We start from the raw sequence: 12,017 nt of genomic DNA, 5'->3' as shown, positions 1-12,017 counted from the left end.
TTGGAGGGTTTCCACTGATTTCCTCTCTAAGGTAACAATCTTATCTCTAAATCATTCATTAGCTTTTCCTAATCAATAATCCATGCTTAGATTTCTCTTAAAATGGTAAGAGCAAACAGGGGGTTTTGTGGGTTTCTTCTCTAATGATCTTATGATGATAAAACCTTGTTTATTTGGTGGATTTAGCATGGGTTAGCCTGATATTGATGGGTATTAGCTATTGTAACTTGAGTCTTCCATTTCCAAGGCTTAATTTGTGAATTTAAGGTTAGGGTTTATACCCAAATTTGGGAGTTTTTCCTAGAATTCGATTTTGAATAAATTATTGATTCTTCTAGCTTGATATTGATGGAAATTGATCACCTAGAGCTTTAATTTCATGTTGGAAGCTTTAGATTCCTAATTTCACCCTTCTAGTTCATAAAACCCATTACATAGGTTGGGGATTTGGGTCTTGAATAGAATTAAGATTCGTGTGATGTTCTTCTTGATTCGAATGTGCCTAGACTTTCTTTATCTCGAGGCTCAAAGGAAAGGGAAGTCTAAGGAGTGATTATTGGTGATATTGCTGTTTGGCTTTCCAGGTAGGTTACGGTTTACCCTGTGGTGAGACTTCGTTTAGCGAAGCATATATTTAGACGATATTGTCGAAGAAAGCATGTAACCCTTCGGGTATGAAATTGGGTTGGATATTGTCCTAGATTGGGCCCTATTGTGTGATTGGGGTTAGCCACCCCGTTGTATTGTGACTTATCTTGTTCTATTGTTGTTGGCTTGATGCCATGTAGAGATAGTAGATATTGGAGACTATTAATATATCTTGACCATGATATTATACTATCTTACTGGTTGACGTTTGATACGAGGATAGTGTTCTATTATGGCTTATTATGTAGCCTTTTCATGATATTGTGGGTGTGCCCATACGTGGTACTTGTGGTATTGATTTGATTATTTACATTGAGCGCATTCTCATCCTTCATGATATACTGTTGATACATTGATGATACTTGAGGAAATACTACTATGAGCTGGGCTCATTTGGATGAGAGTGACGCGAGGACCAATGTCCAATGGTTGTCCCGGAATCGAGGATGTGCGTAGCGATTGTCCAGGTTGTTTCTGAAATCATGAGGTAGCGGTTACCGAGGTTGTTGCCGGAACTGTAAGGTACATAGACTTCGCAGGTCCCCCATAGGTTGTGCTACCGAGATGTGATGTTCCATCATCGGAGTACATGTGTACACAGCATATGCATTGCATTCACATTTCATACATTATTGCATTACATTTTAATATGGCTTCTATTGTGATATTCTCTTGATATACTTGGTGATATGCGGATTCTGACTGAGTATTTAAGACTTGGCACATTTGGGTTTAGATGCTAAACATAGGTGATGACGTGTACTTGGATTCTGGTTTGTGTTTGACTTATACCTTGTTGATTTACCTATTTATCTTCTTTATTGACTTGATATGTCTTAGCTAAACTTAGTCGGCCTATGATACCTTCCAGTACTTGTTGTTTGTACTGACCTGCACTTCTTTTGCATTGTTTTATGAATGCAGAGTTCCAGGTAGGATCGACCTCTGCTTCTTGTGGCTGATAGTGGTGCGAGAGTTGCTGCTTAGAGTCTTACAGCGTGAGCACGGGGACGTCCGCCGCCTTGGAGATCCTTCCTTTATTTTATGTCTTGCTTGATATTCCAAGACATATCAAGATTATTGATGTATTTTATTACTTTCAGGCTTGTAGTATCTAGTTAGAGGCTCTTGTATGGTAAGACCAGACTCTGGGTGGATTTGATGTATTTTCTTGGTAAGACCAGACTCTGGGTGGATTTGATGTATTTTCTTACTTCCGCATATTTCTATATTAGTATCGTCAGACTTACGTGATTTTGATCTCTTCCGCTTATTTAATTGTTTATTCATGATTTTATGATTGTTGGGATAAGGGTTCACCTACCGAGATGGGAAAGGTAGGTGCCCGCGCGACTCAGTTAAATTGGGTCGTGACACATTCATACATTCATAAATGATGGAAATGTTGTGGAAAACAGCGTGATGGAAGAATTATGGAACAATTGATGGAAAAGGTCTTGGAAACATATGATAGAAAGTGAAATATGAAAGTCATCTCTCGGCTTAGTGCGGAGTGGCTAGTTTTATGGAAGTCACCTCTAGGCGTTATACGGAGTGACTTGTACATGGACACCATGGGTCCCCCACGGGTCATGACTACCGAGACGTTAAGATTTCTGTCCGGAGCATGTGTGTATAGGTTGTGTTATTGGCCATTGCATTTCATTGACATCCATCTCATTGCATTGCATATATCATCATCTCATTTTACATCTATATATTGGATTGTGTTTCTACTTTTGTTGTGGCTATTCTGAAGAATAGTGAAAGACTTGGCAGACTTATGTTTAGGTGCTACACCATAGGCTATGACTCGGCTATTGATTATTTGTGATTTGTGTGTGGATGTTTGTGCCTGTCTGCTTATCTTGTTTGATTCTATGTTCTATATCCGTGAGCTAATCTTAGTCGGTCAATGATGCTTACCAGTACGTATGTGCACTAATACTACCTTGCTGCATTTTTTCTGAGCGCCGATTGTGAGGTAGGACCTTCATCGAGACCTCGTTTCTAGCCTTGAGGCTACAGCTACCAGGATCCAAGGGTGAGCTACCTTACTGCCATGCAGCCCTAAGGATTCCTTCTCTATTGTCTATCTTTACTCCTTAGACATTTTTCATTACATTCAGACAGTTGTATTATTCTAGACAGTATGGATTAGAGTTTTTGTAAGGTGACTTCATTTTCTGGGGTTGTATTATAACTAATATTTCCGCACTTATTATTATCTATGGCGTTGACTTAGACTATCTATTATTGATCTTGTTATTTTGGTAATTGAATAAGTAATTAATCAAGGGGATGGTTCGTCCACCAGGGGGTTAGTGTGGGTGCCATCATGATAGTATTTGGGTCGTGACATCAGTACGTTTGAAATTATTTTGGCTCTTCTCTAAGAATAAAACACCCTTGTTGGCCAATAAGAAGAAATTTGAATTCATAGTGGAACGTGAGTGATGTTCGGCCCAAAAATGCATATATTTACCCATTGTTGTCTCACATTTTAATACATTTAATTGTCTTTTGAGTATTAATTACAATAATATCTGTTAATATTCTATTTTTATTATATAGAAATAAAATGGTGCAAAACATGAAGAGATCTAGAACAAATTGAACAAAACATTGTTGAAGTTGAAAAGAAAAAGGTTAGAGAAATTTCAAGTTGGAGAATATAAGGGAATGGAGTTGAAAACAAAGGGGAGACATCATCATGAGATCAAGATTGAATGAATTAAATATTGCAAAGGACTCAAGGAAGTGACAATTGGAATTGAAAGAGTACGCATACCTCTGACACCGAGTAAATTTGTGGACGTATGCAGTGCGACGCGGAGAGGCAATTCACAGGCCAACTTTTCCCTATTTTATTTAGACTCAGTAATTTTGCTTGGGCTTTTTTCTACACATATAAATAATCCATAAGATCGGATTTTTACACAACTTTGAAAAATTCTTAGTTCAGAACTTTGGACCCAGAGAGAGTTTGGAGCCGCCGTGGAGGCCGTAATTACAGGGTTTTATCTTCTCTTCTCTGTAACACTTATTTTTTACGGTTTTTATTCGGATGATTTGTTGTTTTCCCTCTATGTCTATGTGGAGCTAAACTCTTTAGTTTTAGAGTTTTGATACAAACATGAAAGTTGACGTTTGATTATCGTTTATATCTATTGATTTTTCATCTTTGGGTTGCTTATTTATTCTTGTGCTTAATTATTTAGTTACTTGATCACTACTTGAATACTATCTGTGATGCATGAATTGGACTTGAGAGAGGGAATTCATGTACATAATAAGAATAAATAGAATTTGTTCGATTTTATCGTTTCGCTACTGAGAATAGAGATATACCCTTTAGCCCTACTTAGTTAGATACGGAGAAGTAAGTGCGTTCTTGTTACCTCTGACGATCATAGAGATATAGGCGTTATAATATCATCTACAGGCTTGTGAGTAGTTCGAGAGAATATCATAAAGTTAAAATCAACCCGACAACCAGTAACCCATAGGTAGAACGATTTGAAGACTCAACTAGATTGTTAGTGGTCATACCCCTAAATCTATCTCTTCTCCGATAAAAATCCGCTCTTTCTTGGTTGAAGTTCATTAGTTATTTTCTTTTATTTTTAGTTAGTTTATAAATATAAATTTGAATTTTATTTCTTATTTAGATAATTAGCATCAGTTTAATTTAGTAAATAATTAATCATAAGTCCCTGTGAGTACGATATTTGGACTTTAAAATCCTATATTACTTGTATGACCACGTATACTTGCGCGTGCGTTTGAGAGCAACAGGACTTAGAAATATGCTCACAGGTTGATTCTGTAGATCTCACATGTTGTGGTATGTTGGAAAATTCGGAGAAATAGATGTACATGTAAATATGGATATCGAAGGAAGTTCTAACTATCGAAAATGGAATATAAGATCCATTGGATTATAAAGGTTGCACCATGTAAATCCTATACCAAATTTGACCTGAACATGCTTTGATTTAAACTGTTCACATGCTACCTCGGGATGCTAAAGGAACCTTTCAATGATACAAATATCAACTGCCGAGTATAAGATTAAGATATGAGATAGCTAAAAATTTTGTCAGTTGACAGTAAATTTGCATATTGGAGTTGAGAGTAATATTGTAGGGGATCTCTCTCTTGTGTATATCGTTTGTTTTTTCTACATTTTGATTAGATTGAGTCATTCAGTCTAGAATTATAGCTTAGCCTCCTTGTGTACATAATACACCTACTCAGGAATTAAAACTTGAGTAGTTTTTTGGGGGGAAATCCAAAAGCATAAGCTGTTAGAGAGAACATACTTATATTTACTTTACCTCCCCTCACCTGTGAGCTTAATTTTTGTGGGCCGAATATATGAAAATTCTTTTTGGTAATAGGTGGTGGTGAGATTCGATCTCGATACATCTGTTTGTTGATTTATTTATTTTTTATTATTATTGAAAGGATGCAGCAACATAAATGTTGAAAATGTAGTCGAAATTATGTCTCTAAAATTTATTAACCATAGGGCTTTAATAGCTACTTAAACAAAGTAGTAGACGCCTCCTGCAACTAATTATTTTACTAAATCAAAGTATTATACTTCTATAACTAAAAAACTACTAATATCTTAGTAAACTAAATATCAGACTCCTCCTACAACTAAACAAATATATAGCAACAATACACACAACTTTCAACACGGAGTGTTGACAAAGATTGAGCTATACAAACAAAATTGGATATGCCAGGGAAATGTAGTTCACATAAACAGTAAGTTTAAAGTTTGAGAGTCCATAATATTTTACAATCACACGATGAGTAAATTATTTCATCGGGGTTTTAAGTTCCAAGGGACTTGAAAAAAGAGTAAATAAGGAGAAAGAAGAAAGGGAGAGACCATTCTTTTCGTTTTATTAGGCTTAACTATCTCACTATCTCCAACCTTCGACGAGCATACTGTAAAGTGCAATGAGGGTTACCAACCTAAGCCATGGCCTTTTTCAATCCCAGGATCGTGATAGCCAATATTCTCAACGGCACCAACAGTCTTGAACAATCGCCTCTTGTTTATCTCTTCGACAAGAGAACGATGCAGCAATTGACTACGTATATCAACCAATGACCGTACCTTAGTCAATTTCGGGCGTTGATTCACTAGTTTTGTGTTCTGATTCTTGGACATGCTTGTTTCAGGACAAAACCTTGTACTACATTTTCTTGTCTTCTGAGTACACTGAGATTCTACTTTCTTGGAACTCATATAATCCGCATCATCTTCATGAAGGGAATGAAAGTTTAAGTTGTTGTATGATCCGTAGGAGTTCATCGAGCATTGAGAACTAGAATCATCATACAATTTCAACTCATCTGCAATATGAATAAATAAACCTATGGAACATTGAGAACATGCAATAAAATTAAGATAATGCATTTGGATTGACCTATGGAAGTTATTGTTTAAGAAAATGTTTTCCATGAGAAAGTCATTTTTCGGTATTTGATTACAGAGAAATGTCTCCTTAAAAAGGCGGAAAATAACTTCCTTACCTAATTAAACTAACTTAAGTTATAACTTCATATTAGTTTTTCCAGCACCCCCACCCTCTCTTTCAATTTGGTTGTCTTACTTCCTTTTAGTCTGTTTCAAAAAACCCATTTCATTCCAAAATTTGGCAACTTAGTCTCTTCAATTAAGCATTTCACATGCCATGTTTAAGACCACTAGATTGAAGGTCATTTTGATACATTATACATATCTTTAGTTTAAGACCACAAGATTCAACAGTCTTCTTTACTTTCTTAAACTCCTTATCCAATCAAACTAAGATAAACAAATTGAAAAGGAGGGAGTTATATTTAGAAAATTTCTTCCATACTAGTTCATGTGTAAAACTTAAACATTGAACCAGAAAGCGCACAAACCTTGAAGCCAATCATGATCTAGTTTCCCTTGATGGAATGTTGAGTCATAAGAAGGGAGGAGACCAGGCAGAGAAAGTTGAGAAGAAGAATGGGAGGAAATGTAATAAAAAGGATTGCGAGTGTTTTCATCATCATCATCTTCTATGTAGTTGAAGCTATGCTGTTGTTCATAATTCTGAAAAGAGTATGACTTCTTCCATGTTGGAATTAGAGCAGATATCTCATTGTCAATCATATCAGCAATTTGAAGAGGATCCCAATCTGTTATGTCTAACTCCTTCACCATTTCTGTGGCCACTTCCAATGCAGTGTCATTAGAAATGTCGAAAGGGAAGAATATGTTCCTGGCTTGTCCTAAAAATATACACAATTTCAATCAGTAATCATTTTGCTAGGACATCTTAAATAAACCTAGACAATAGCTAGAAAAAAATTAACTCATTTTTAGTAACTCGTCAAAGTTTAAACATGTTGGGCTATATATGATCCGTTTGTTGACTTGACTCGATGGGTTAATTTGAGATGATCCATCAAACTATTGGGTCAAAAGTGTTAGAATAGCGTAACTGGACAGTTAAAAGTGCAACTCAAGTCCAAAATCGTATTTGGAGATGGAGAATTATTATGTAAAATAGGAAATTCTTAAGCTAATAATTTAAGAAAACCACATTAGCATTCACATTATTTTCAAAGAAATTAAAATAAAATAAATGACAGGTTGGGTCATGTTGGATCGGTTGGGTTATGACACGTTGTTTGACCTATCTTTACAAAACCAATTTGACCCAAGTAAATTTTGGCTAGTTAGCTCATGACTCATTTATTGATTTGATCCGTTTTAACCATCCAAATTTAATCAAACCCACCCAGTTGCCACTTTTATCACCAGATATAGACCATGAACACATTAAGACCCGGACCCATGCATACAACAAAATTCTTGAACTACAAGTTTTAACTATGTTCTTTATTTCTGAAAAATAAAACGGTGAAAAGCAATACCATTCTTTTGAAAAATTTGCACTTTGAGAAAGATGGTGTCATCTTCAGGATTCATTGTTCCTGTGATTGTCATGTCTGTGCCACCTAATACTGAATCATCAGGCTGACAAGGTATTTCATTCTGTTTTCCATTTGGCGTAAACTTTGGACATGGCAAATTTATGACAGGAGATAATTGTACTTCATCTTCATCAACAGCAAGGAATGGATCCTTCAATAGCTCAGAAGCAGATGGCCTTTCAGAAGCAGGACTCAAGCATTTTCCAACAAATCTTTGGGCTTCTTCATTATTGATCTTGTTAAATGCTTTTGGTAGCTTTCCCTGATAAATGAATTTTATATTATCAGTGTGATTTAACATATTATAGAAGGTTACGTTACCATTTTTCCAATTACTCCCTCTGTTTCAATTTACATAAGGTTTGACTCGTCACACAGCTTAAGAAAATAAAAGAGACTTTTGAATTTTGTGGTCTTAAGCTAAAGGTGTGTGTAATGTACCAAAATATATTTGAGTTTGTATTTTTAATTCATGTACTCCCTCCGTCCATTTTTACTTGTCCATGTTTAACTTGACACACTCCTTAAGAAGTAATTAATAAAATGATAAGTTTACTATATCACTCTTTGAATATAATAAATTTAATGTTTTAGGAAATACACTGGGAAATGATTCAATAATAAGGGTAAAATAGGAACTAGGTAATAAATTCTGTCTTGGTTTGCTAAACAGGACAAGTGGACATGTAATTTTAGTATAATAGACATGTTAAATAGACAGAGGAAGTACGATGTTGGGTGTAAAGAGTTAATAAATATATAAAATGACATTCTTTTTTAAACGAATTAAAAAGAAAAGTAAGATACATTAATTGAAACTGAGGAAGTTTTAGTTTTCTGCAACTATACTTAATCTGATCCTGTAAATATTTGATATAAAATAAAATGTGGAAACCACACAGATGATCTTACCGAGGTCACTTTCTTGTATATCTGAGCTGGATTTGAACATTCACTATATGGATACTCAGAAGTGAGCATTTCTAACACACACATGCCAAAAGAGTATACATCTACCAGTTCATCATAATCCTCTTCGTATAATTCCGGTGCCATAAACTCAGGAGTACCTAAGGAGAAATAACAAACCAATCAGTACAGTTTTGGCCAAGCCAATAGATTAAATATGAAATAGAGTGCAAGAAAGGAAAATATATAGTAAAGTGAGGTAATTTGCCTATGACACTATGAGCATGGTGTGATCCACAAAGTATGGCTGCTAATCCTAAATCACCAATTTTGACTTTGCCAAGATGTCCATTGACAAAGATGTTGTCGCACTTCAAGTCTCGATGTATAACTGGAGGATCGTGACAGTGCAAATAAGCAAGGCCCCCGAGGATTTGGCGTGCCCAATTCCTAATTGCGTGTATATTTACTCGCCTGTATTTGTGCCTATACCTACCTCAAGTAACACGTGTTAGCAATTGCACTGATCATAGTATAAACAATTGTCAGTATATATAACTTAAACCCTTTCAAGACATGGAACCAAGATAAATAAATATGTTGTATGATTAATATTAGGTGGGTTGTAGATATATTACTCTCTAAGGGTGCCAGAGGTAAACATTTCAGTAATGAAGTTGAATGTTCTGCCTTCAACATTGATCCAAGATGCATGGTATTTCATGATGGAATCATGATCAAGTTCTTTGAGGAGATGAACTTCTGAGTAGAGCCTTTGTAATTCTTCTGGTGACCTAAAGACATCATTGAGTTTCACTTGGTTCCAAGCTACTTCCATTCCTAGTAACTCATCAAATGCTTTGTATACTATCTTTGTTGCTCCTTTCCCAAGGATATATTTGAACTGCAAAAGAAGGCATTTATCATAACTACAATTGGATTAACTACAATAAATCAATCTCACGCAAGTTATGATTGACTATATTACTGTTCGTGTCACTCCATTTAAGCCTGTCATAATATAATAATAATAATAATAAATAAGATTAGTTTTTCTAGAAGCAAAGGTACTTCTATACATATTGTACTTGGCTATAAATCTCTGACAAGACTACGAAACTCCTAGAGTACATTGGACCTAGGCAGTGGCGGATCCAGGATTTTTATTCAGGGTATTCAGAAAAAAAAAAAAAGCCAAATATAATTTATTCAGGGTGTTCAAAAGTTAATATATGCACATAAACACAAAAAATTTACCCTATATATACCCTGTAATTTTTTGCCGAGAACACCCTCGACAACATGTAGATCTGCCCCTGGACCTAGGAAACGTACTAACATGACTAAAACTTAATCCCAATTAATTGATATTGCCTATATAAATCGACTATTTTCATCATACCATATCTTTACAATTTAGAACTTCAGAGTTTTTAGGAAGTATTTATTTCACTCTAAAGTTAGAATACGGAAAACTAATACTAGTATACACTATTTAGTTTACTGTGTGATCACGTGATGGGTAGTCTCAACACCATTAATATATAAAGTTTCTGTGCCATTTGTATTTAGAGGAACTACAATGTTTCATGATATTTCCCTTTTATATCCAGGATAGGCATCATCATCAATACATTATCAAACATGATTTGCCAGCATAATTTAGTTTTTTTTTTTTTTTTTTTTTAGTTAGATTCCAAAAGTCAATTGGCCCAAATCCCTATACCACACAAGTTTGGTTGGGCTCATCACCTACCAAAACTAAATAAAAGATGGAATATAATTTATCACGGGAAAAACCAAGCTAGAGGTCTCATATGTGTGCAATTGACAAATAAAATTATTTGTTCTAGAAGTCAACTTGCTTCATATTTTGCTTCTTTATTACTAATGATGAGGTCCGCCATTTGGATGCTTTCAACTAACATTTGCCGGCCAATAGCATGCTATTTCTGAGGATAATCAAATGACTAGAAAACGTCAATTTTTTAATAGTGATGTAGGACTAGGTAGAGGCTCATTTTAATTATTTCATTGCTACCTGTTAATTTTCTAGCATAAGCATTAAGCTGTTGTCCCAGGATATTTTAGAAGATGAGAAAAAATCACCAATTATTTTTCTCAAATCTTGATGTAACAAAGAAATAAAGATAATGGTTTTAATTTGGTTTTGTATGACAAAAGAGTGCGAACTTCTAAATCCGAAAAAATCCAATTTATGAAGTTTAGACTGGAAAATATCAAATCAAAAAGAAAAGAGAAAACCTATTCATTGGTAGATCTACTAATTACCAAAGAGAGGATGGTTTAATTTATCAAATTGATTAAGACAAAGGATATGAAAAAACTTACACGTCCATAGCGTTTAGATGAATCCATTTCCACATATTCCAACTCCAAGTTTGCTCCATTAAAATCAAGCATTTCATTCAACCGAAGTTTATGCATGGTGAATCAAAACCTTATATACACAAGGAAAGTAAACAACTCCACCAAAAGAAAAGCTTCTTCTTTTACTTTTGAAGGATATATATATGTTATATATCTCTAGCAAGCAACTCCTATATGATTATCACTAAACTTTATTATAGAGAGAGAGAAAGAGAACGAGAGAACTAAAACCAATGCTATGAAATCCCAGGCTTTCCTTCATGATTTTCATAAGAGAAAACACCAAACAAAAGCCCAAACGACGTTGAATAATCAATCCTTAGCATAATCCAAGCCATCCCTACAACTTCACGTGAAAACTCCCCACAAATCATTTGTCTTTTATATTCAGGAAAAAAAGAAAGAAAAAAAGAGAGGAATAAAACTCTGTGCTGGCAAAACCTGATTAGTCTAACATAAAAAGCACTATAAGAGGTAAAGATGCAATCAAGAAAGGGAATATCTAAAGTAGACAACAACTATTCATGAATTTAGAAAAGTGGGGTTTTTTGACAAGAAATTTATGGGATTCTAAACTTGAAAAATCTGTGGACATGCTTTGGAAGTGACATTTCCTTTTTTTTTTTGGTGATGAATGAGAATCATATATGGGTATGAGAACAAATGAGATTCAGGACCAGAGAGCGATATGATCGAATATGGGATAACCAATAGAAAGAAATGAATTGGAGAGAAAGAAGATGGAGAAAAGTGTCTGTGTGTGTAACTAGTATAGAGTTGAATTGGAGAGATTTTAGAAGACTTTTGGAGTTAACAAAAGGGTGGGACGTTTCTGCTAAGTGATGGATACATGAAATCTGACCTTTTTGAGATGACACTATAGTCCATTACTTCCTCCCCCCATTTTAATTTGTGCATTATACTAATTAAAAAATAAATGTTCATTTTTACTTGTTCAATTTAAAAAAATCAAGAGATAATATATCATTTTATATTTATTATATTTTTATTATTAAGTACTAATTAGTTTTAATTCATTTCCCAATAAGTGATATGACTTATAATAATTAGGATCA

The 12,017-nt window shown here is 34.6% G+C and overlaps 1 protein-coding gene across 2 annotated transcripts; it reads right to left on the bottom strand.

Annotated features, from left to right (window-relative positions):
- Positions 1–5,399: 5,399 nt before the first annotated feature.
- LOC132056871 (probable serine/threonine-protein kinase WNK5) lies at positions 5,400–11,783 on the bottom strand. 2 transcript variants are annotated; one of them, XM_059449260.1, is made up of 7 exons: positions 10,903–11,783; positions 9,189–9,454; positions 8,819–9,042; positions 8,554–8,711; positions 7,582–7,903; positions 6,580–6,933; positions 5,400–6,045 (listed from the first exon to the last, which is right to left on the bottom strand). In XM_059449260.1, exons 1-7 carry the CDS (start codon positions 10,996–10,998, stop codon positions 5,633–5,635), a joined length of 1,833 nt encoding a protein of 610 aa, XP_059305243.1. In that variant the 5' UTR covers positions 10,999–11,783; the 3' UTR covers positions 5,400–5,632. The 2 variants fall into 2 exon arrangements, with proteins under 2 accessions (XP_059305243.1, XP_059305244.1); XM_059449261.1 differs by having other exon boundaries at positions 5,400–6,024; positions 10,903–11,781.
- Between the last annotated feature and the right edge of the window lie 234 nt (positions 11,784–12,017).

The sequence above is a fragment of the Lycium ferocissimum genome, chromosome 5 (assembly GCF_029784015.1).
Source record: "Lycium ferocissimum isolate CSIRO_LF1 chromosome 5, AGI_CSIRO_Lferr_CH_V1, whole genome shotgun sequence".
Lineage (NCBI taxonomy): Eukaryota > Viridiplantae > Streptophyta > Magnoliopsida > Solanales > Solanaceae > Lycium > Lycium ferocissimum.
This window is presented reverse-complemented; position numbering and strand designations above follow the sequence as displayed.